Here is a 25,624-nt window from a genome sequence, read left to right on the forward strand (position 1 = left end):
AGGTGTCATTTGTAATGTTAATGAGGTGACTTTTGCATCCCACAGAGGAATGAGGGCTGGTTGCTAAAGGAGCCAACCGTGTGATAAGAGGGTTGGAACTTTCAGTTCTACACCCTGAGCTCCAGGGAAGGAAGAGGGGCTGGAGGCTGAATCAATTGCCAATGGCCAAGATTTAATCACTCGTGTCTATGTAGTGAAGCCTCCATAAAAAACCCAAAGGGTAGGATTTGGAGAGCTTCTGGACTGGTGAACATGAGGAGATTTGGGAAGAATGGGGATCTCTGAGGGAGCATGGAAGCTCTGACCCTTTCAACATACCCAGCCCTATGCATCCCTTCTGCCTGGCTGTTCCTGAGTTATATCATTTGATAATAAACTGGTTCTAGTAAGTAAAATGTTTCTCTGAGTTCTGGGCGCTGCTCTGAGGAGGAGGTCATGAAAATTCCAGTCGATTGAATGCAGGTAACAACCTGTACTTGAGAATGGCACCCTGAGTTGGAGGGGGTTGTTGGACACCAGCAGATGTTTGTTCATTTGTTTTCAGGTGTGAGAGGAACCCCCCTCCCTGACTGGAATTGATACCAGAATCAATTTAACCACCCCTCAAGTCTGTGGAAGCCAAGAAAGAGGCTTACATGGGCATTCAGAGTGTAAACAAAGAATGTTACCCGCCAGTTCCACAAGGATCAAGCCATCAGCCACTGCAGTCAACCCAGTCAGTCGACTAGGGCCAGCCCCCCAAAACCTCAGACAGACACATCATCAATGTGGGCAGATTTCCCTACCAGATGACCATCTACATGAGAATTCTACCTGGAGGGAAGGTAAACTCAAATGTATTCTCGAGGCAAAGAACAAAAGAAGGTGAGGAGCTGAAGAATGATTATCAACTAAATATTAACCAAAGTTAACCATGACCCAGCAATTCTACTTCTAGAAATGCATCCTCAGGAAATAATCAGAACTTCTGACAAAGATCTATCCTACAGATGCACAAAAATACCATTAATAACAGTGAAAAATGGGAACAAACAATGTATAACAATAGAGGTGAGGTTACATAAATTATGGTACTTCCATGCAAATGAATATTGCTATGTAGCCAATAAAAGCCACTGTTTAGAAAGCTGACTAAAGAAATGGGGAAATGTTCATAAAATACTGTTAAATAGAAAAAGAAAAGCTATAAAACATTAAATACAACCTGAGAAGAATATTCTTCATAAAACAGGGTGATGCTTATTTACACATTACATTGCAGATTGCTAGTTCCTACCCAATATCCATTCTCCCTGTCACCCATAGTAACAGAACCCCAATATGTAGGGGCAGCAATGTGCCCATCTGAAAAAAACTGCATTTCCACAGGTCACTTGTAGGTAGGGGTGGTCAATGAAGCATAAGTAAATTGTTGAGTGGAGGCTTCCAAAACACTATTTAAAGAGAGCTTATTTCGCTAGAAGTACCCTTTACTTCTTCCTGAATGCAGGCGTCATGGCTAGAGCTCCAGCAGTCATCTTGTGACCAGGAGGGCTGTGGACGGGACTGTTGTCTGCCATTGCAGTAAACAAAAAATGTTGCCCGCCATTCCAGTTCTACAAGGATCAAGCCATTAGCCACTGCAGCTGCCCACTGATGGTGCACCCTGAGAGGAACTCAGGATGGAGAAAAACAGGAAGTATTATTTGCTTTGGAGACTGGCCCAAGATAGTTAAGATGCATTTCTAAGAAATAATTTCAATGAGCCCAAACTCTTGCATCTTCCCGTATATTGAAAAGCACTAACATTAACCTGAGATGTCTGTTCTTTGTGATTAGCAGTAATCTTTTGATGTTCAACTGCATGGTTTTTTCCCAGCAAAAACCTCCTACATGTTCTGGCTCCTCCCTGACCTCTTCAGAGCAGTTCCTCAGAGCTGTGTGAGAGACTGTCTCCGGGGCTCTCATCCTTAGTAAGATCCCCAAATAAAACTTAACTTGCAACTTTTAGGTTGTATGCTTTTCTTCAGTCCACAGGATGAAAGCCTCGCACTAACGATGGTAAAGAGAGAGGGGCATTGGTCCTTGATACTATCTCGGAGTTGCTGTAACATCCCTGAACTTAACATCATGTATGTGAAGAGCAAAACCTCTTTCTTACATAATGTTAAACAATAAACAGCAGTGGCTTTTTAAATGCACTATATTTCACATCTGTTTGTTACCTCAACTAACTGGTATAATGATACTGATACAACATATCTCATAGACACAAATGTGTGTGTGTGTGATAGACAGAAAGAGGGGGCGGGGAAGAGAAAGAGAGAGAGAGAGGGAAAGAGGGACGAAGTCACTGGGCACTGACCGGAGCAGGGAAACCCCCGCCTGCACAGCAGTTGTGAGACTGGAAGGTGTCCCTCCCCCTGAGGGAATCTCAGGCTGGGCCTCTCACCTGTGGCAGAGCTGCATTGCCTCTGCAGCCGCGGTGGCCTCATCCAGCAGGGATGCATTAGCCATGTCCATGCCTGTGATGTCACACACCATGGTCTGGTAATTGAGTAAACTCTCCAGTCTCCCCTGAGATACCTCTGGCTGGTACGGAGTATACTGGGTGATCCTGTAAGGGACCCAAAACACTATGTCCAAACTGTGAATCCACTATTCAGAAAAAGCTCATGAAATACCTTCATTTTAGAATTCAGTATCGGAAAATTAAGTTTGCCTCTCTTGAGAATCATATAATACAACAATAAGCTTCCTTTTTGTCTTTTGTAAGGAAACTCAGCATTAAATCATAGTAACAATATTATCCTTTGGGGATAATCAGTACTTACTTTTCTATCCCTCTAAATTACTTAATCTTACATTTCTATTTTAATGATCTTATCGTAAGTATGCTGTATTGTAAGTTGGCTCTTAAAATCCACTTGAGACTGTCTATGGTATTATAAACAGAATAAAAAAAAAAAGCTCACCGCAACCATGGTTCACAATAGAAAAGTATCCAAGAATCTAATACCTAATACTCGAAACTTTTGGTTTTGGGGGAGAGGAGCTTTGTTTATACTGACCAGAAGTTCTATGTGCTCCTAAAAAATTAATAGAGGTCTATTTAAGAAGTGTTGGGAATTCCCCGGCGGTCCAGTGGTTGGGATTCCGCACTTTCACTGCCAAGGGCCCGGGTTCAATCCCTGGTCAGGGAACTAGGATCCCACAAGACACGTGGCATAGCCAAAAAAAGAAAAGAATTGTCACTATCCACTTATTAAAAGTCTATGGAAGTAAACTCCATACCTATTAAAATTCAAGAATACTAATGGTTAGAAGGCAGCACAGACATGAATTCTAACCTTAAAATCCTCCAGTTATTAGCCAAAAATGTGTCTTTAGGTATGAGAGTTAATCCACTTAGTGACTTCATCACTTTTTCATCCCTTCATTCATTCACTCATCCTACAAATATTTACTGCATGTCTACTAAGTGCCAAAAACTATGATTAGTTCTGGTGGCACATCATAAGCAAGATGGGTACCAGTCCCTAATCTCAAGGAAAATATACTGTAGTGGGGAAAAAGAGATAAAAAATACATAAGATCATTTCAGAGTGATAAATATTTTAAAGAAAATAAAATAAGAGGAGAGAGGGTGGCTGAGGACTTGGAAAGAGCTGCTATCTTTTCACCAAGAATCCATTACTGTACTACCAAAGTGTGTCAGATTGGGGTCTATGCTCCCACATGAGAGTAACGCTGTTTCATATCCCTATTGTTTTCGTTCTTCCAAGCCTGAAGAGTATTAGGAAAAAAAATCTTTTTCAACCCCTTTTCCTTTCTCTCCTGATCTGGTAATCACGTTCAGGATAGTTCCACCTTTTATTTTCTTTTTTCTTTTCTGAAGGCTTTGAAATCAATGTCTTCTTACCTTTGAGGGGGAATAGAGTGGGGGAGATTGCCTTACCAAGCAGTACAGTGTCAAGACTTTTGAAATAATTTCCCTGAAACTTTCATTGGTATAGTTGTGTGTGTGTGTGTGTGTGTGTGTGTGTGTGTGTGTGTGTGTGTACAGCACAGTATGTTTTTGCTTCAATTAATTCCTTGAACAGCCTGGCTTAGCAACTGTAAATCAGTTAGCCAAATTCTAAGCGGGTGGTGAACTGGAATAAATGAAGCACACAATACATAATGTAGACTAAGTAGAAAGGGAATCTAAGCAGAAATGGCACACAAAAGGCACAGGCAAGGGGCCACTGTGACCTCAGATCAGATAAGATCTTCATACACAGCATAGTCTGCCACCACAAAGACATATGCTTAGATAGCCTGGCTAACATGAAATTTTCATTTTATTCACAATCATTATTTGGCATATGGACAGACACAAACTTATACACACACATATGCAAACAAGCATGCATATGTATCAGCTAGCCCATGCAAAGAATTCATCACAGTACTGAACAGAATGTTGAAAAATGTGCAACAAACCCTCTATTAAAAGGAAAATGATTAAATAGACAATATGCATATAATACTATGGATTGTGAAAATGATATGTAAAAATATTTTCTGACATAGAAGATGCTCATGATACATTAATTTAAAAAGTAAAATGTAAAATACTACAATTCTATTTGTAAAAACGTGAACCAAAATGTAAACAGTGATCTTGTCTGGGTGGCAAGATTAACCATAATTTTTACTTTCTTTTTATTATATGTTCTAAATTTTAAAGACATCGGCTACCATTTATTAACCATCTTCTGTGTGTCAGGAACATGTTTACAACCTTTTTTTGCTGATTATGTGATGCATGCTCTTTGTAAAAAGTTGGAAAATTGAGATAACTACTGGGAAAATAAAATCACCCATAATCCCAGAACTCCAAGATAACAATAGTTAACATTTAGGTACATTTCTTTTCAGTCTTTTTTTTTTTTCTTTTTCTGCTCATTTTTCTGTTGTGTTGTTTGCCCCTTTTCTTGTTAATTTGTGACTTTTCTATATACATTCTTTTTTTTTTCTCTAGCTTTACTGAAGTATAATTCACAAAACTGTGTATATTAAAAGTGTACAACATGATGTTTTGATATATGTATACTTTGTGAAATGACCACCACAATCAGGTTAATTAATTTCAGTCTCTTTTTGACATCACAATCATACTTATACTTCAAAGTAAGACGGTACTCTGTATAAAGTTGTGTCTCGATTTTTTTTTGTTAACATTATTCCATGGACAATTTCTAATAACTTTAAATATTATTCAGAAATATGCATTTGATTGTTTTGTGTTATTAAATCATTTATCATAATTTATTTAACAAGTCCCCTCAAGTTGAACATTAATTTTGGTTTTTAAATATTAGAAATAGCATAACAGTGAACATCCTTATCTTTGTATTATTTCCTTAGGATAAATTCCTAGATTCCTATCTTTGTATTATTTCCTTAGGATAAATTCCCCTCAAGTTGAATATTACTTTTGGTTTTTAAATATTAGAAATAGCGTAACAGTGAACATCCTTATCTTTGTATTATTTCCTTAGGATAAATCCCTAGATATGGAATTTCAAATCATAAGGTGTACAGTACTCAATTTCAAATCTTTCGGTACATATGCCATGTTTTTCTCTAGACAGTTCACACCATTCTGTATTCCCTTAAGTAATACAGTGATTCACAGGTTTCCCTGTATCTTCACCAATGCTAAGTATTAAGAAGCTCTGGGTGTCAACCTAAATTCTATAATTTATTACCTGTGAACTGGGACAAGTCACTAAACCTCTCCCTGACAATTTCTCTTGGCCATCAATGGAGATAACATCACCCATATCAGATATTATCTTAACATTCAAGTCCAATTAACATACATAAAGCATTTTGGAAATGATTAAGTCCTTCCCAAATGCTGGTTGTTTTGAAAAGTTTTTATCCTCTGTTCCGGTCTTAGAAAATTTTTTTTAAACACTCATAGACTTCTCCCAAAGGATTTATTCATACTTCTATTCAGATATTATTAGATATTTCTACTTGGAAACAATTTCTTTCTGGAAATTCATCACATCCCATGTCAGCATCACACTCCCTATCCTTCCTCCAACCAGATCACCAAACAAGGTAGTTTCTTTTCTTAAATTCCTTCAAAGTTACCACTATCATGCCAATTCTCAAGGTAAAAAGTCCAGATTTTTTTAGGCCCAAATGATGACCAGTTGCCATTAGTCTTCCTTCCGACGTCCTATATCCACCCCTTTGATGCCTTACTAGCCTAGCACAGTGCTTAAAATAGGAAATTATCTAATATTTCTGGTGCAAATGTATGTGTTTGACTTTCCTGCTCAAATGGGGATGGCTCCCCAGTTACCTGCAAGAAAAAGCCCCAAACCTCCCAAACACAGTCCTTCATACCTGAGACCATGCTATTCCTTTGCTCAGACTTTGGGATTTAATATTCCCCCTCCCTTGTGCAGCCTTTCTCTCCTTGCTCAAAGTCCAAGCTTAGGCTGATGCTAATTAGCACTGCTAAAAGGAGAGAGCTTTAAAACTTTTCCTACAAAGATGACAAATACATGATCCTACTTCTTTTACTTGTAAACTTCTTTTATAATCCACACTTTTTTTTTTACACTAATAAACAGACATAAATGGTCTTAAAAATCATCTATTAATGGACATGGATTGGTGAGTCTCAAGCCTGGAGATACTAAATAAACCCTCGTTTCAGGAGAAAAATGCTAGCACAGGGCCTGCCATCCTGCATAAAAGGGTTTAGTTGCCCCAGGCAAAACAGGGATCAAGAAAATGTCTGTAATCTACAACTTCTATGTTCCAACTGATATTTAACTCAATTGATTTCTGTTTCTAGATATATTTTAATATTAAAAACCAAAAAGTATCTGCATATCCAAGAAGGCATTCTGTTCCGCTCAAAAAGGATGCATGATATATTCAACATGGCATTAACATTTATTCCAAAATAATCAGTATTCTCTACGATTTTAACCAAAAAAGGCGTGGGGGAGTTGCAGGAAGACAAACATTCATGAGATTCTCTCATTTAATCCCAGTGCCAACATTACACAAAACAGAAATAGTCACAAGGGAAATGTAAGTGTTTTGATATTAGTTAACTGATATTATCAGCAATCAAAAATTTCAAAAAGTAGACCCTACAAAATATATTCTAGGCCTAATGTAAATCTTCTTGTAAGAGCCCAAATGTTTGTATTCTCTGGAGGCTATGTTACCCATTTATTTTCACCTCACGTCACCGGAATTTGTTGGTTCCATCTCTATGGCAACCATTCAGAAGGGTGATAATGTGAAGTCTACCCAAGCTCATGTGCACAGCCCTCCCTATCAGGGCTGGCAAGGGCCAGTATCACCCTCTGTTTCAGATCAGCCTTCGGAGAATGCAAAGGAACAAAACTTAAAATGCACCCCAAAACCAGAACTGAAAAGCAAAGAACAACACTGTCTCCCTCTCAAAACCCTGGCGGATCCTAAAGTAAATGAACATATCCACTCACAGCCAGGAAGCAATATGGTGAATATTCTGTGCGGCCACCAAGAGCGAAGACAGCTGGCCAGTATTCAGACAGCTGGAATGCTGCAGCCCATTCATGTACTTGGGAGGCTTGTTTTGTAAGAAGGAGGAGACAGGCCATTTGCTTTTCAAATCAAACTTGGAGTTTACCATCCAAACTTTTACCAATACCCCAGGGGAAAAGAAGCCCTCAGCAATACAAATACCTTCACAGGCGCGCGTTCACACACACACCCAAAGCAGAAAAACTACTTCTTTGACAGTTCATTCCTGTTCTCCTATTAATAAAGAAATGGAGCATATTGAAACCAAAAGCAATGCAACAGTGATTAGGCCAACAGATCTGGCTTCTATAATGATGGGACGTGAATCACTGCATCTAGGACAAACACCCTCATCAACCAGGACTACCTTTGCACTTGTGCAAAAGCAGACAAAAGATGCAAAGGCGCTGTGCTTCCCACATAGTCTAACCTATGCCCTAAGCTACACACATGCCTTGGTCCTCAGACCTACAGGTCTGGGCTTTAGGCACCAGATGAAGGCCTGCTGTGCTGACGGCCCAACACATATTCACTCACAAGACTCAAACACACAGAAACCGCTATGTTTGTTTGAGTGTAAGTTCAGAGTGTAAGTTCACATATGGTAAGTAGTCAAAACAGTACCTCTATTCCTAGTACTAAGAACACTTTGTGCAAAGTTTAAAATTACGTAGGGTATCAGGTTTACTCTCTAAAATGTCAAAATTGTCAAAGTTTGTAATCTTAGAGGGGGTTCATATTTCTCTGTGTGTTTGTGTGTGTGTGTGTGTGTGTTTTAGAGGTGACTAGATGTTTTAAAGGGAGAATGAGGGAGTCGGGAGGGGAATGAGCAGGGACTCAGTAGAGTCTGGGAAATGAAAATTTACAAAAACAGGAAGGGGGCCATCCACATGAAACCCATCTGGGTTTGCTAACTGGTGCTCATAGAAGTTAGGCTCCTACCCAACCACAGAAGCTGGGAGACACGGACCCCATTTCAGGAGTTGACTAGAACAAACAGTAAATTTGGGGGGTAGCTTTGAGTCTTCTCAGGCAGGCATTTACTTCTGGTTTTGTTTGTTTGTTTGTTTTTGCAGTACGCGGGCCTCTCACTGCCGTGGCCTCTCCCGTTGCGGAGCACAGGCTCCGGACGCGCAGGCCCAGCAGCTATGGCTCACAGGCCCAGCCGTTCCGTGGCATGTGGGATCTTCCCGGACCGGGGCACGAACCCGTGTCCCCTGCATCTGCATCAGCAGGTGGACTCAACCACTGCACCACAGGGAAGCCCCTTTCTTCTGTTTTTGAGGAAAAAAATGGACTAACAGATGTCTCAATAGTCTGTCATAGGATGGCAGGTGGACAGCTTCTTATATGAGGCAATTATACTGAAATAAGAATTTTGGTCACTTGATTCAAATTAACTCTTGACAGAATTTTATTAAATAACACCTATTTTTAAAACAGATGTGAAGTGTTCAGCAAATGTTTAAGGTATATTGCTGTGGAGCACGTACTTAGTATTTCAAAGGAGGCAATTCCGTGCTTTCCCATGGGGGGTCCACATTCCCTTTACTAAAGTTGATTTTTTTTCTATATGCTAACCTAAAAGATAGTCTCTGCATCTTGCTATAAATACCTTTGAATTGCTGAGGCAATCACTTACTCTGTCCTTGCATAATAATGGTCCTACTAAAAATTAAATTTACCTCGTACACCAACCAACTTAAAAAAAAAAAAAAATCACCCAGGAAGTATCAAAGCCTTCCCAGGCTTGGTTTGTTTCTACGCTAGAGATGGTAAGTGCACACATTCCTTTGGAGATAAGGTTATCAGTTGAAATAAAGTTTCAATTCAAAGATGCTGGTGTATACAATGGCACTGATCCAAAAACAGAGAAAGAAAGGCCCAAGGGTCCCCATCTTTCCTCCTCCATCGTCAGACAATATTTCCCAGTGGGCAGAAGCAGATGCTCTGATCTGCTCTCAGGCACCTTTGAAGCCATGGTCTTTGCCCGTTAAGAAGTACCCAAGGTGTTTTCTTGTTTAGTGTGTACTAGGACATGAACCTCTGTTTCCTTCTTTCTATCATACAGCCAACAGGAATGGAAAAGCAAGATCGCATGGAAGTTTTCCTCAAGTGCAGGAGAAACATTTTCATTTTGCACAACCTGTGGCAGCCAGAGTGGGCAGGGACAAGAACACCCCCTACCCCACCCCCTAGAGGACTAGGAACGAGTTATCTGATAGGTGAGGTGGCGGCAGAACAAGTAACATCAACAGCTCAGCCTTGTCTTTGATTGTTTCTAGAAGAGCCTGTTCACAGAATACACATGTTCTCTTTCTCTACAAAGTGCTAAGTAATAAAGCTAACATTTTCATCTCCATCTACCTGATACAATGTCTTCTTTTTTCAGTTGGTCATAAACCCAGAATATTGGTTTGGGGCAGGGAGCAGAGGAGGGGGGTATAGGTAACTGTAGCTCCTAAAATCCCGAGAGAAGACAATGGACCAAGATTTTGACTCACTGAGTAATCTCAGACAGCCTAAAATCCTAGTGTCTCCAAAGAATAAAGCCCTGAATCTGCCCACCTGCAGGTTTGATATCTTGCTCAAAAACGCTCACTGAGAACAAACACGGAGTCAGCAAGAGGAAGAGATGCCCAGCATCCACAATTTTGAGCTCCAGATTATTTTATGGGAATAAAAGTAGAAAGAAGCTTCTAAGTCCTCTACATTTGAGTAAGGAAATCTCCCAAGCCAGAGAAAGCCAGGTAGGTTCCTGCAGGTTAGGGATAGCACTAGAGTATGGGTGTCAGTGGGCAAGTTCTGAGGCTTTGCGGGGTGGAGACACAGAAAGAGTCATGCAAATCAAATCACAGCACTCCTGTTTTTCATCAAGAAATACATTACCATCCTGAGTTCTCCAGTAAGTTCCGCAAAATTGTCTGTGGCACTGAGCAGTTATAATAGCCCATGCCAATGTATGATCTCCAGATCTGGTTCTTGCTGGAAATGGCATGCAGAGATGCAAGGATTTCATTTTCACCTGATTGTGGGAAAGAGAGAAACGTTACAGAGAGAAAATGTCCCAAAAGAGAACTCTAGTTATAGTTTTAAGCCCTAGTTTTGTTTGAATATTGACAGGAGGAGAACAGCTATATGGGAAATATAAGAATCATCCTCTCAGCAACACTAAGTACTAGATGCAGGAACCTGAAAGATCCCCAAACAGCACTCAGTTACTCCTCAAGGTTGGTTCCTCATAATTTTTTTTGGCTCTTCTTTTTTTGGCTTTGTCAGAATTTCCCAGTTTTGACACCTGCCTCATTCCAGTTTTCTTCTGTTCCCTTCACATGTTTTATTTACACCAAATAAAAATTCTGCTCCTGGTAAAATATTTTTCCTTTTATTCATTTTTTTGGGGGGGGTTAATTTATTTTATTTTTGGCCGCGTTGGGTCTTTGTTGCTGCACATGGGCTTTCTCTAGTTGCAGCGAGCGGGGGCTTCTCTTCGTTGCAGCGCACGGGCTTCTTAGTGTGGTGGTTTCTCTTATTGCGGAGCACGGGCTCTAGGCGCGCAGGCTTCAGTAGTTGTGGCTTGTGGGCTCTCGAGCGCAGGCTCAGTAGTTGTGGCGCACTGGCTTAGTTGCTCCACGGCATGTGGGATCTTCCCGGACCAGGGCTCGAACCCGTGGTCCCCTACATTGGCAGGCGGATTCTCAACCACTGCGCCACCAGGGAAGCCCTGTTTTCCCTTTTAAATTGCCTTATACCAATAGTTGGTATGTCTTAAATAACACATGACCTACATTTTTCTCTAAAATTGCCGTGCTAATTCTGACACTTTTTCCTGTGTGTCGCTGAAAGGGCTACTTATAAAAGCCCCTTCACCCAACCAATAAAATATCAGTTATAATAAAAGATCCACATGCAGGGTTTTTTTATATTTATTTATTTTCCTTATTTTTTCCCACTTTTTGTTTTTTTTTTTTTTTTGTCTGCATCAGGGTCTTAGTTGTAGCACATGGTATTTTCGTTGAGGCATGAGGCATGCAGGATATTTCGTTACAGTGCACAGGCTCTTTGTTGTGGCGCATGGGCTTTTCTCTAGTTGTGGCACTCAGGCTTCTCTCTAGTTGTGGTGTGCAGGCTCCAGGGCGCGTGGGCTATGCTGTTTGTGGCACACAGCCTCTCTCATTGAGGCGCGTGAGCTCAATAGTTGTGGTGCCCGGGCTTAGCTGCCCTGCGGCATGTGGGATCTTAGTTCCCTGACCAGGGATCGAACCTGCGTCCCCTGCACTGGAAGGCGGATTCTTCACCACTGGACCACCAGGAAAGTCTTAACCAGCATTTTCATTAGGGAACTAGGTAATTAAGGAGGAATTATAAAAGTCCTTGGTGCAGATGAGACCCTATTTGGGGTCATGCACGTAATAACAGCATCTGACATTTTGAGCACTTACTCTTTGCCAGGAATTGTACCAAATGCTTTCCACATCGCTTTGGAAACTAAGGCTTGAAGAGAACCACTCACCTAAGGCTACACGATTTTAAATTAGCCACCCAGCCTAACTCCAGCTTCCACACTTTCCTGAATGTGCCAGATTTCGATCTGCTACTTATACTGAAAGATACTTTCTAGATACAAATGACCTTACCTGGTTCTTTCTCTGCTCCTCTGCATATAGTTAGATCATGCTACTAAAATTTAACTGAGATTTAACTACTTAGGCAAATGTCTGCCCCCTTTAAGATCTTACAGACTCAGGGACTTCCCTGGTGGTCCAGTGGTAAAGAATCCACCTTCCAATGCAGGGAATGCAGGTTCAATTCCTGGTTGGGGGACTAAGATCCCACATGCCACGGGGCAAGTAAGCCTGCGTGCCACAACGACTGAGCCCGCGCGCCCTGGACCCTACGCACCACAACTACAGAGCTCGTGCACAACTAGAGACAGAAAACCCGCATGCCACAACTAGAGAGAAGCCTGTGTGCCACAATAAAAGATCCCACGTACCTCAACAAAGACCCGACATAGCCCCCCCCCAAAAAATTTAGGGACTCAGTCACTAAATCTTGGAATTGATTGATTTTATTGTTACAAATCTAGGTACAGCAATCTCTAAAATGGCAAACTGGCTAGGAAGATGCTTCACGATGTTTTAATTCTACTGAACTCTGTGACTGTTATTCTCATTAATCCTTCTTTATCTTCATTGAAAACACTGTCACCTGCCATCCTACCCTCCCACCCCACTTGGCTTTCACAGTAAATAAATTCACAAGAGATGTGTCATTTTGCCAGACTAGGCTAACAAAAGAGGGGAGTATCAGTTTACAAGTATCGGTTTCATGAGTAAATACAACCCTACTGCCTTATGATGGACAATCTTGCCTTCTTCCACAGATTTAGGAACTATAGGTGAAAGTACAATAAAACAATATCTGAGGAGATACGCAAGTACAGCATCCTTAAGGAACAATCATGCAAGAAATCCAATCACTTCCCAAAGTCTTCTTAGGGCAGAGTGATTAAGAAGCCCAGTAGGAGGGGAAATTAGCAGTGCCTGGCCCGCACCCAATTCAGCAAGGCCAGCTTCAATTAAGATCCTGTGCAAGAGGGAGAGGTCCCTGTTCCATATTATGCCATGAGGACAAAAGGTCCAGCTCTCAAATGAGAACAGTCTTTGAAGGACTTTGTCAAATTAAGAGTTTAACCTTTGAGAGTCATACAGTATTGAGTAATATGATTTTTTTTCTACATTACAGAAAGATAATTCTATTGGTAGTGTGGAGAGGTCAGAGAGGAGACTCTGGAAACAAGGGGATATGGTAAGAGGCCAGCACAATAGTCCAGGAGGGAGATGGTTCAGGGAATGTTATGGGTTAAAGGGTTAAACTGTATCCTCTAAAAGATACGTTTAAGTCCTAACCCCAGGTACCTAAACAATTATACAAAACATCAGTGGCTGCTACGAGAGATGTTAATATTTATCTGGAGACCCTAAACTCTCAACTAGAATGGTGGAGGAACCTGATTCTTCCTTTTGCGAGAAAACCCATTCTCTCATACCTCCCAGCAGGGCTGAGGATGTTAGTACAAGTTCGTGTGCCCAGTGAAAGAGCTTCAGTTAGAGCCCAGTTCCTTTCTCATCCATTCTGCAGCCTATCCTGTCCATATGCCTTCACCACTGCAGACTAGCCAGGAACCCACTGCCACACCCCACATCAGTTCAGGGTGTCCATATATCAATACATATCATCATCCCTCATAGTTGCCAATGTCCTACACACTTGGATAAAACACTTGAAAAAATTTAAAGGCCAATTAGCATAAAAGAGCAAAAAAAATTAATTATATATAAGACCCAGAAGCATAAAAATGTTCAAACTTGAGTTTTTAATCCTGTAACAGAGGAGACTTCCCTGGTGGCACAGTGGTTAAGACTCCATGCTCCCAATGCAGGGGGCCGGGGTTCGATCCCTGCTCAGGGAACTAGATCCCCCATGCATGCCACAACTAAGAGTTCGCACACCACATATAAGGAGCTTGCCTGCTGCTACTAAGACCCGGTGCAACCAAATAATCCTATAACAGATATACTCTAGTCCCTATGGGACCAAATTTTCCAAGCACCTGTGGGCTCTGCCCCTACCCAGATAGAGCTAATACAAATACAGCAGGCCCTCCAGGACCCACAGCTTCCAAGTTTGTGGATTTCAACCAAGAATCAAAAATATTCGGAAAAAAAATTTTCAGAAAGTTCCAAAAAGCAAAACTTGAATTTGCCAGTGTTGGCAACTATTTACATATCATTTACATCGTATTTACAACTATTTACATAGAATTTACCTTGTATTAAAACTATTTACATGGTATTTACATTGTATTAGGTATTATAAGTAAGCTAGGGATGATTTAAAGTATATGGGGAGGTTGTGCGTAGGTTATATGCAAATGCTGCACCATTTTATATAAGAGACTTGAGCATCCAAGGATTTTGGTATGGTGGAGGGTGGGGGTAAGGGGGCGCCTGAAGCCAATCCCTCCTGGATACTGAGGGACAATTGTATTCCCTGATTGGCCCTCATCATAGCCTGGTCTTGACAACCAATTTTACATTCTATTGGGAACAAAGTGAGTTAACAGAATGAGTAGTCCTCTGTACACCAAGCTAAAGGACACTCATGAGCCATCAAGAGTAGGGTAGGTACTTGGTCATGCTTCTGGAAGTTATAATGGTCTGAGAAACCTTTACCATTCACTCATCCATTGCTCATCATGACAACCTAGAAGTCAAGACAGTCTGTGACTTGAAGAACAGAGAGTTAAACTGCTTCTTACTGTGATAAAATCAAGACCTCACCTAGAGATTATCATACTAAGTGAAGTCAAAGAGAAAGACAAATACCACATGATATCATTTATATGTGGAATCTAAAAAATGATACAAATGAACTTCCTTACAGAACAGAAATAGACTCACAGACACAGAAAACAAACTTATAGTTACCAAAAGGGAAAGGGGAAGGGGGGATAAATCAGGAATTTGGGATTAACAGATACACACTACTATATATAAAATAGATAAACAACAAGGACCTACTATATAGCACAAGGAACTATATTCAGTGTCTTCTAATAACCTATAATGGAAAAGAATTCAGTTATATGTATATAACTGAATCACTTTATACCTGATGCATTGTAAACCAACTATATGTCAATAAAAATAAATAAATTTTTAAAAAATCTAGACCTCAGGCTTTACCAGTCACATTTAATAAAAAACACTCCCCAAAAACACAACTTAATGAGTGTCTGGATTATTTCTAATGTTTGTTCACTGGTCACCATTTCTCATACCTACTAATGAAATCTGACTTTGGTCCAATCAGCAGAAGAGCCAACCTAGTACATTTAGGAACCCAGAGTTTGAGTTACTATGTTAAATAATGCCAAGATCCAATGGACATGGAGAAAAGGGGCGAAGAGGGAAAAGTCCACAATCAGAGGTCTGCCGCTGAACCTCTCTGAAATGAAGCATAGCAGAAGCAGTCTCTAAGAGGAAGTTTTGGGGCATGATTGGTCTAAATAAAAGCCCAAATCCTAACCATGCAATATCCACCACTGTACTTCACAATAGAGTTAGATTCCTCTCCCCCTTGGAAAAGAATGCCTTTCTAGAGAAACAGGGTGGGATCCTTAAGTCCAAAGTGGCAGTCTTTTCCACCTACGTAGTAAAAGAAGCATTTTAAAAAGGCAATTGTGTCATCCAAACCCTGGGCAGCACAGCCCCAGGAAAGCTGTGTGAACAAAGAGGAGAGAGGAAAATGATCAGCTTCCCCCCAGAGTGAGCCCCACAGCAGCGCACATTCCTCACTCTTGTCCTTCCAACTTGACAAAACAGCTTCTTCCTGTTAACAGGCCCAATTCCAGTAACTATCTTCCTGAATATGAAGGACAATGAAACAAACCAGGGAGGAAATGAGACAGAATGAGAAAGGGAATGTCCATTAAAAAACACTTGGATGGATAAACAACAAGGTCCTACTGTATAGCACAGGGAACTATATTCAATATCCTGTAAGAAACCATAATGGAAAAGAATATAAAAAACTATATATATATAGATAGATATACATATATATAAAATATGAAAAACTATATATATATATATATATATATATATATATCTGAATCACTTTGCTGTAAACCAGAAACTAACACAACATTGCAAATCAACTATACTTCAATTAAAAAAATAAATAAATAAAAACAAAACACTTGGAGACAAACTGTCATTCTCCAGACGTCTGCCTACAGCCTCAAAGAGCAGCCAGACCTTGCATTACTGTGCCCTCCCAGCCATGAAATTCCTTAGTCCTTTAGCGATCTAAGCAGTTAAGTTCTTTTCTTGTGGAATAAATACCTGCTTCTGACCTTGTTTATTCCTCTACCTCAGCACGTTGCATAACGCCCTGGTCCTAATGTACCAAGAACAGAGTTCAGTGACCTGGGCACCATTCCCTAAGAAACTACAGGTCGGTCTCACAATGTTCCTGCTTCTCAGAATTCAGAATGAATGCTTCCTCCTTACATAATTCCATATAAGAGCCTTTCCAGTAGTAACTCCCTTGTCATTTGCACCTAAAACATCAAGGAGAATTTTGTACCAACCACTTCCCCAAATATACTTTCTGGTAGGAATAAGCTGATTTAGCTGTTAAATTTCTAGGCCTAGGTTTTAATTTCCCATACATGTGAACTTGGACAAGAACTAGGAGAATGTCATTAGAATAAACAGGCAGGCTATATGGGTCAAGATACCTGCTACACGTCAACACACACACACACACACACACACACACACACACACACACACACACACACACACACACACACACACTGTTGCCCACCCTTAACCCATTCCCAAACACACAACACAATTTTTTTTTGCCACAATTATATGGAAAAATGTATCCAGGCTTTGCTTTTGCTTTTCTGACAATCTAAAAATATTATGCCTAAGTTTCTACAGAGTATATATTATTCTATCATTTATATTAAAAAATAAATATATATGGATATGTTGTATATTAACAGAATATCTCTGGGATGATTCTTAAGAAACTGATAAGTGAGAAGGGGTCTTGCTTACCCTGTATATCTTTTCATGCTCTTGAATTTTGGATAATACGACTGTCATTTATTCAAAAAATTTAAATTGAGTTAAAATGTTACACCCAGAACAAAATCCTGCTTGTGAAATACATGGGTGCAGACATCTGCTGTCCCCACAGTGGCTGGCTGTCCACAGAGCATTTTCCAGGCAGCCCAGCAACGCACAGCATGGAGCAGCCATTCAACCAGCAACAGAGCCTCCCTCCCACTCCCTGCCCTTCACGTGCTTTGCAAGATTCTCAGAAAAGGACTCTAAGGAAATCATCAGGACTGAAAACCAAGAAACTCGTATTTGAATTTCCCAGAAAGGGCTTTTTCTGCCAGAGGCTGAAGGGAAGAGCTGGGGCTAGAATGTGAGGACAGAGACTGCTTTAGCATTTTTCTTGCCAAAGCTGCTCAGGAACCATGGGGGGGTGGGGTCCGGGGTCTCAAGATAAACAAACCATGGATGATAGCATATATCAGGATTTTCTGATTTCCTGAGTGGAAGCCAGAATTTGCCTACAAACTCCATCCTAACGTGTAGCCTTTTTCTAACTTCACCTAATCATTTGCAGCACCTCTCTCCCTCCCCCGTAAATAAGTGGGCTTAAGCATGGCTTAACCCCACTTACCCAGCCCATTAAACCCTACTCCCTCTTATTTGCCAAGTTTCTTTCCCTAGCAAAGGAGGGTTTCACAACCACGGTCTGCTGAATTATAGAATTTGTTCAGTCCAGGAAGGCAAACCAATCTATAAGCTCGTTAATGCAGAATAATGACATGGAAACTCTTTGAATTGAAAACGCTTCAAGACTGGCAGAGGGGCGCCCACCCCATGCGTCAGGATGTGGTCTAGGCAGCACCACACAGGCCTGACCTGGGGCTCTGGACCCCCAACCCTAAGCCTGCCAGGCTCTTTCCCATCTTCTTGATCAGCCGATTAATACCCCAGCTCACCCAGCCCCTCATGAGTCTTGGGAATTAGAACCCCTGGCCAAGGCACTTCCAGCCGAGAGGGGCCAAGGCACGTCCAATCCGTGCTTCTGATGGCTCCATGGTCCCTCGTCTCCACAGGAGTGAGCAGTCCCTAGAGCTCTGCCTGCTCACCCAAGAGATATACAGGTTCAAGATCTTTATAGCAGCTGTAGGAAAACCAGAAGAGCATCCCATGGCCGGGTAGTGGGGACATGTCTGTTATTTACTTCTGGGACTTGGGTCACACTACTTTCTGTGGGAGACCTCGTCAGCCGCCCCTTTTCATTCCATCTATAAACATTTACAAAAGAAGTGTACAGAGAAACATTACAATTCATAATATTTACCTGGAACACCAGTTGACCTACGTAAGCAGGCCAAATGGTCAATTTGAAATGAGAATCAGAGTGGAAGTCCTGGAGTGTTTGTTTTTCCTCTTTGCTGCCCTGTGAGTAGCTTGTCATGGCCAGCAGAGCAAGAACAAGAAGGGACAAATATGTATTGAGTCCAACTTAAACAATTTAATATGTTTGCAGGAAAGAGAGAATTTTTATAGATCAAAGGAATACAGGCATATGGAGAAATTTGTAATCCAGCCCAGAATCTCACCAACTAAATTATAATCTCTTTGTGGACAGAGGCATAGTGGTTGCTAGGTACATACTAGGTGCTCAGAAAATACAAGTGAATGAAAATTCACCTAAACTCCCACATATAGTTGTTAGCTCAATATTTACAATAACTCACCTATCACAGAATCCACAATGACAAATCAAGGTGCAAACGGTTCTCACATCCCTAAAGGCATGAACTTCAGAGAAACATTTCTAAAGGGAAACTTGCAGCTATTAAGCAAGTTCTGTGAAATAATACAGTGCCTACAATAATTTCATATTTTCCAAACTTTTGTTTCCTTATTGTTTAATCAGTTAGTACATTGGATGATATGGACATTGATAATCCTTACTAAAATTCCCAGTTTGCATTTTTATTAAAATACTTCAGGTTTAACAAGTAAAACAAACCTGAGCAGTCAAAACGAGATCAAAGTTCTTCACACATCATATAACAGAGATTTCTAAAAGCAAAGCACAGTGCCATTTGGTGGGGTGAAAAGAGGACATAAGGAATAGAAGCCAGAACACTCACCCTCCTGAAAGCAGCGCACAACCTCGTTGTGGGCCCCCCCCTTCAGGCTCCCGAGCAGGTCAGGCCCCCCACGCCCATTCCCATAAGGTGCTCACTGAGCTCCCATCCCAATGTGGACGGATGGGACTGCCTCACCTGTCTCCCACCGCAGCCAGCCTGTGTGGACTTGAAGTCCTTGGCCACTTGACTTTACCAATCCTCAAACTAAGCTAAACTCAGGCACCCCATTCCTCTGTTCCTGCTCCCAGGTCACTAAATGATGCTGGGTGAGGGGATCCTAGCAAACCTTACAGATTCAAGCCATTAAATCTCAGCAGGTCTTCCATGCAGGGTGATCTAGGCCCCTCACTACCCAGATGATCACTTTCTCACTTTTCTAATGCTCTGTCTCACCCTTCCTGCCTCTCACTTAGATCATCAGACAGGCAGCCCCTAAACTCCTCCCACCTCAGAGTGTCCTTATGTAGTCATGTGTACTTTTTTCTCTCTTATGCCTAAGAAAGGTCCAGAATATGATACTGAGGTCCACAAACCCCTGACTTAAAATGTAACCTCTGGCCTCTTGGATTACTTCATCTCAGGCTGCTCTGCCTGTGTCTTTTTCCATGCTCTATTTCCCAATAGCCTGGTTTCCACTTTCTTCCCAATACTTCATCCATAGGAAATCTCACTCATTCTCATTAATTCATTCAGAAGACTCACTAAATCTGCAACTCCATCTCTAATCTCTCTCTTGAGCTCTAGACTCGTTATTTCCAACTACTGATTCAGCTTTTTCAAATGCATGTTCCTGAGTACCTCAAATTCAGTTCTGCTCAAACAACACCCATGATCTCGTCTTCCTCTAGGACCCTCCTCTTCTCCCCGTTTGCTCTCTGTTAATGACATCTCCATCACCCCAAGACACTCAGCCTAGAAACTGACTGACAGTCCTACCTGCTGCCCCGCTGGACCGACCACCATGTTTGTACCAAAACCGTACTTCCCACAGGCTGCTCCCAGGCAATTATTGATACTAAGCCCAGCAGGAGAACTAATGCAGACCCATTCCTGTAAGATGTGGGACTTCTCTGATGGGTGACTTTGGTTCAAGGACTCTGCTCAGTCTGACCAAAACTTTTTAGATCTGTGCTGCAGTCTATGATTCTTCTTACCCAATTCTTCCATCCTTCTCCCCCTCCACCAGGGTCAGACCTGCATCACAGTCTAAAGACTCCCCTGCCTTCTCATGCTCCCACTCTTACATATCTAATATCATCTTGGTGACTGCTTCCTGGTAGACACATTTAAAATTTCACCTCTAAAATCTCCAACAGGGTTTCCCTGGTGGCACAGTGGTTAAGAATCCGCCTGCCAATGCAGGGGACATGGGTTCGAGCCCTGGTCTGGGAAGATCCCACATGCCGCGGAGCAACTAAGCCCGTGCGCCACAACTACTGAGCCTGCGCTCTAGAGCCTGTGAACCACAACTACTGAGCCCGCAAGCCACAACTACTGAAGCATGCATGCCTAGAGCCTGTGCTCTGCAACAAAGAGTAGCCCCCGCTCACCGCAACTAGAGAAAGCCTTCACGCAGCAACAAAGACCCAAGGCAGCCCAAAATTAAAAAAATAAATAAAATCTCCAACAATCTCCCAGCTGGTCTCCTTGCCTCTGTCTCAGAGGCACTCTGCAAAACACAGTTTGAATATGTCACTTCCCTCTGTAATAACTGTTAATGTCTCTCCACTATGTAGAGGAAAACAAATCCTTTATCATGGCTTTGGGCCCTCCATACCTTGCTTTCCATACCTCTCTGCAGCTCAGTATTCTACACACATGGTCTACTCACCATCCTCAAATAACCATGTTAGGTTATTTGAGGCATGTCCACACTTCCAAGCCTCTGCTCATGCCATAACCTCAGCTAAACCATTCATCCTATTTGCAGACCTAAGGAGCTATTCAGTATCTATCTCCCTATCAGTTTTAACCTACAGTCAGGGACCATATCTTTATCACCCTTTACTTCCTCATTCTTGCATCCTCAGTGCCTAAAGCAGTATTGTATTTTCCATTGAAGTCTCTCAAGGAATTAAAGTAGATGGAGGAGGCTATAGACATAGATTTGGTGATAGTGGCTTATAACCCAATGGTGACAAAGGGTAGTAGGTTGGGGCATTTAGTCTATGGGCAAATGGCCCTATGTACCTCAATAGTCCTCAAGAGTAATACCATATTTAAAGCACAGTATATTTTATTTTGATAGCATTGAGTACTTTTAAAAGTTAGATAAAATTCATTATAATTTATGATAGCAAGTATATGCTAATTTAGATGAATGTGGTAGTTTTTTAAATATCTATGCAGAAGATTTTTAGGGCAGTGAAAACACCCTGTATGCTACTATAATGGTGGATACATGTCATTATACACTTGTTCAAATCCACAGAATGTACAACACCAAGAGTGAACCCTAATGTAAACTACGGACTCTGGGTGATGATGATGTGTCAACGCAGGTTCATCAATGGTAACAAATGTACCCCTCTGGTGGGGGATGTTGATAATGAGGGAGGCTGTGCATATGTGGAGGCAAGAGGTATAGGGGAATTCTCTGTACTTTCTGCTCAATGTTGCTGTGAACCTTAAACTGCTCTAAAAAGGAACGTCTATTAAAAAAAATTTTGCGTGCAATCTTGTTTACACTCCTCCCTTCGAAAGGTGTAAACTAATTCCCCTTCCCTTGAATTTGGGCCAGTCTTAGTGACTCACTTTTATGAACAGCATATGATATAAATGATACTATAGAACTTCCAAGACTAGGTCATAAAAAGAATAGTTTCTGCCTGGCTTTCCTTCTCTCCTGAATCACTGGCTCTGCAGGAATCCAGCTGCCATGTTGCAAGGACACTCAAGCAGTCTGTGGATAGACCCATGTGAGGAGGCACCAGGGCTCCCGCTAACAGCCAGCACCAACTTGCCAGCCATGTTTATGAGCCACCTTGGAAGTGGCTCCTCCAGCCCTAGTTGAGCGTCCACCAACGTGAGACCACAACCTCATGAGTGACTCAGCCAGAACCACCTAGCTTAGTTGCTCCTGGATTCTTGACCCATGGAAACTGTGAGGATAATAAATGTTCACTGTTGTTTTAAGCCGCAGTTTTGTAGTAATTTCTTATAAAGCAAGAGATAACTAATACAGTAACTTTGCCAAGTTTTAAAAATATTGTTAAAGAATTCCATTTACATAAAATCTTTGATGGTGCTGGATGAATTCCATGATCCTTTAACAAGATGAAGAGGAAAAAGTTGTTTTATATTTTAAGTTCTTTGTCCCAATCACATGACCTATTTGGCCCCTCATCACCATATGTCAGCATGTTTGTATCCTTGCATGTCAAAAAATAAGCAAGTCCTGTGAAAGGATTTCAATCCAAAATGGAACCCAAGGGGAGTTCCCCAGTGGCCACTGCTGTGGCCCAGGTTCAATCCCTGGTCGGGGAACTCAGATCCCACAAGCCACGTGGCCCGTCCACAAAGAAAAAAAAAAAAGGAACAATTTGAGACAGCAGAAACATAAAAGTTGAAGAGGAAAAGGATGGGACTCATACAGCCAAATGAAGATAAGGTGCTATCAGCAGAAAAAGGACTATTAAAAAAAAAAAAAAGGAACCCAAGGATAGGAAATGGAGAATCTCACACATGCTCCCTCAGAAGAACGGAACTTAAGAACTGAGAGACTGATTTCCTGTAAACGCCTGATTTACAGAAGACTGAGACTTATCTCCAGACCAATGAACATCCACCAAGAATCTCTCCATACTCAAGCCAATGAACTTACTGGCTGGGTTCTGGCTGGATGTCCCTCTCTTTGTGCTCCCTGCCCAAAACACAACCTGCCCCAGACCCTCAGTAACTTGTTTGCAGCTTCTACAGCACATGTCTCCTAAATTGCAATTCCTCTGCTATTCCCAAATAAACTCAAATTTCTGGTAATTTGAGCTTGTTTCAGTTTACATCCTTATTTAGATTGATAGTTCAAAACATCTTAATGCTTAAAAATGATACTTTACAAAGACTGAGATTTCTCATTTGGTGTTCTAGTTTCAAAAGGAAGGGGAAAAAACTGATCACAATTTATTTTAGGATTCATCTCTTTTAAAATAAATATTTTCACCTCTCCACTTTTATCAGGATATATCACCACATATTTTTCTGAAATATCCCTGCAGTATAATAAGAAATATCTCTGGTCTTTGGTATTTCCTGAGTGACAAGAGTATCTTGTGTTATTCATACTCAAGTCCTTTTGAGCACACCTGAGTATCTGCTAATAAAGTGATTAGGGTGGGGTTCCTAAATAGCCTCAGGATGTGGCTGGTCAGCAAAAAGACCAAGTGATCAGAGGGCTGGAACTTTCAGGCCCACCAATTGACCTCTGGGAAAAGGAAGGGGGGAGGGGTTGCAGGATAAGCTCTATAAAAACAGCAGATTTGATGAGCTTCTGGGCTGGCTAATACATCCCTGTGCCGGGAAAGTGGTCCACCCCAGTTCCATGGGGGCAAAAGCTCCTGTGCTTGGGACACGTCCAGACCCTACCCTATGTACCTCTTCATTTGGCTGTTCACCTGTATCTCTTATGATATCCTTTATAATAAACTAGTAAATGTAAGGAAATGTTAGTGTTCTGTGAGCTGCTCTAGAAAATTAATTGAACCAGAGGAGGGGGTCCAATTTATAGCTTGTTGGTCAGAAGCCCAGGTGAAAACCCTAACTTGTGATTGGCACCTGAAGTGGGGGCAGTTTGGGGGGACTTAATCTGTGAGGTCTGATGCTATATGCAGGTAGACAGTATCAGAAGTGAGTTAAATCGTAGGACAACCAGTTGGTGTCCCCTGAGAACTGAAAATTGCTCGGTGGTGTTGGAAAACACTCCAGAATCCCCCAAATCATTGACAGCATAATTATTCTATTAAGATTCCATCCAGGATGAGACTATAACAATACTCAAATAATTCCATAATTATGCTTCACACATTGCATTTTGCCATTTTCTTTTTCTCAATGAAGGAGCTGCCTTTTTGTGTTTTTCCCTTCTTATAATAACATATTTACACACAAAGAAAACATAGTCAATGTAAAGATTTTGTCTTTGTTTCTAACAGGAAAAGATATACCTCAACTTTTCACATTGTTTTCAGAAATCCCTGTTTTTCTATCCAATTTCACATCACTTCTGTACACTCACAGCATTTTATTCATGTTTCTTATGATATCTTGGACACTTTAACTTTCTGAATCAATTTATGTTAAGATGTAAACTCCTTGAGGATAGTGACTATGTTTTTTCATACATTTATCCTCACAGTTCCTCGCCTATAGTAAACAGCCATAAACACTTACAATTTAGACAATATGTTGACTGTCCAAGGTATCAGTCAGATCAGCAGGGGTCTGCCTAACAAGAATTTATGACAAAAATAAAAGGACAACAGACTGCTGTGAGAGTCTAAACATATAAATAAGGAATAGCCAGACCACAGAACTTTCACCCACAACCTGCAGCAACCTACTCAGGAAACCAACCCCCTTATCTACAATAAACCACCTCTGAACTCAGCCTGCTACAGATTAGACTTGCAGAAAGCCATCTTTTGCTATCTTCAGTGACAATGGAGGAAAATGAATGATAACTTCTGTAACAATTGGCCCAAAAGGGCCAGGACTTGATTAATAACTGACAGCTTCCTTACTCTCGGTCCCTGCTTCCAATTTAGGACCAACCAGACAAAGCCAAACAAGCAGCCCTAACCTACCACATAGGAAGCCCTGCTTTAATTGGCCCACCTACAGCTTGCCCAGGCCAACAGGGCACACCTGAAGCCTTTCCTTTATTTCACTATGAGGTCTTCCCACTCCTCTGCAAAGCAGAAGGCTGACTCCTAGAGCAAGTTCAGAATAAACAGCCTTTGCTTTTCTCATTTGGCTGGTCTTTATTTATTTCCACAGTTGTATAATGAAAATCCATTGGAATTATCCTAAAGATGAAATAATAATTCATATGTGCTGGGAACTGAAGGATCTAGGAATGGCCAAAGGAGAGATTTGTCAGAGACTGAAGAGTTTACAGGTTGCACCTTACAACAGACTTAATCCAGCTGAAAGATAATTGACGCCCACAGCCAGGGGAACAACTGCCCTGTAGGTGTCCTTGAGGTCAGTTCAGAAGAGTGCCCATGGACTTCCCTGGTGGCGCAGTGGTTAACAATCTGCCTGCCAATGCAGGGGACACGGGTTCAATAC

The 25,624-nt window shown here is 41.4% G+C and overlaps 1 protein-coding gene across 1 annotated transcript in view; it reads right to left on the reverse strand.

Moving 5' to 3' along the window:
- Positions 1 to 25,624, reverse strand: part of GLDC (glycine decarboxylase) — a 99,518-nt gene that overhangs the window by 69,199 nt on the left and 4,695 nt on the right. Inside the window, exons 3-4 of the mRNA XM_082842838.1 lie at positions 10,459 to 10,594; positions 2,432 to 2,596 (exon numbers count right to left, since the gene is read on the reverse strand). Coding sequence (XP_082698964.1) covers positions 2,432 to 2,596; positions 10,459 to 10,594 — 301 coding nt within the window. The remainder of the gene's footprint in view (positions 1 to 2,431; positions 2,597 to 10,458; positions 10,595 to 25,624) is intronic.

The sequence above is a fragment of the Leucopleurus acutus genome, assembly GCF_964270905.1.
Source record: "Leucopleurus acutus genome assembly, chromosome: 7".
Taxonomy (NCBI): domain Eukaryota; kingdom Metazoa; phylum Chordata; class Mammalia; order Artiodactyla; family Delphinidae; genus Leucopleurus; species Leucopleurus acutus.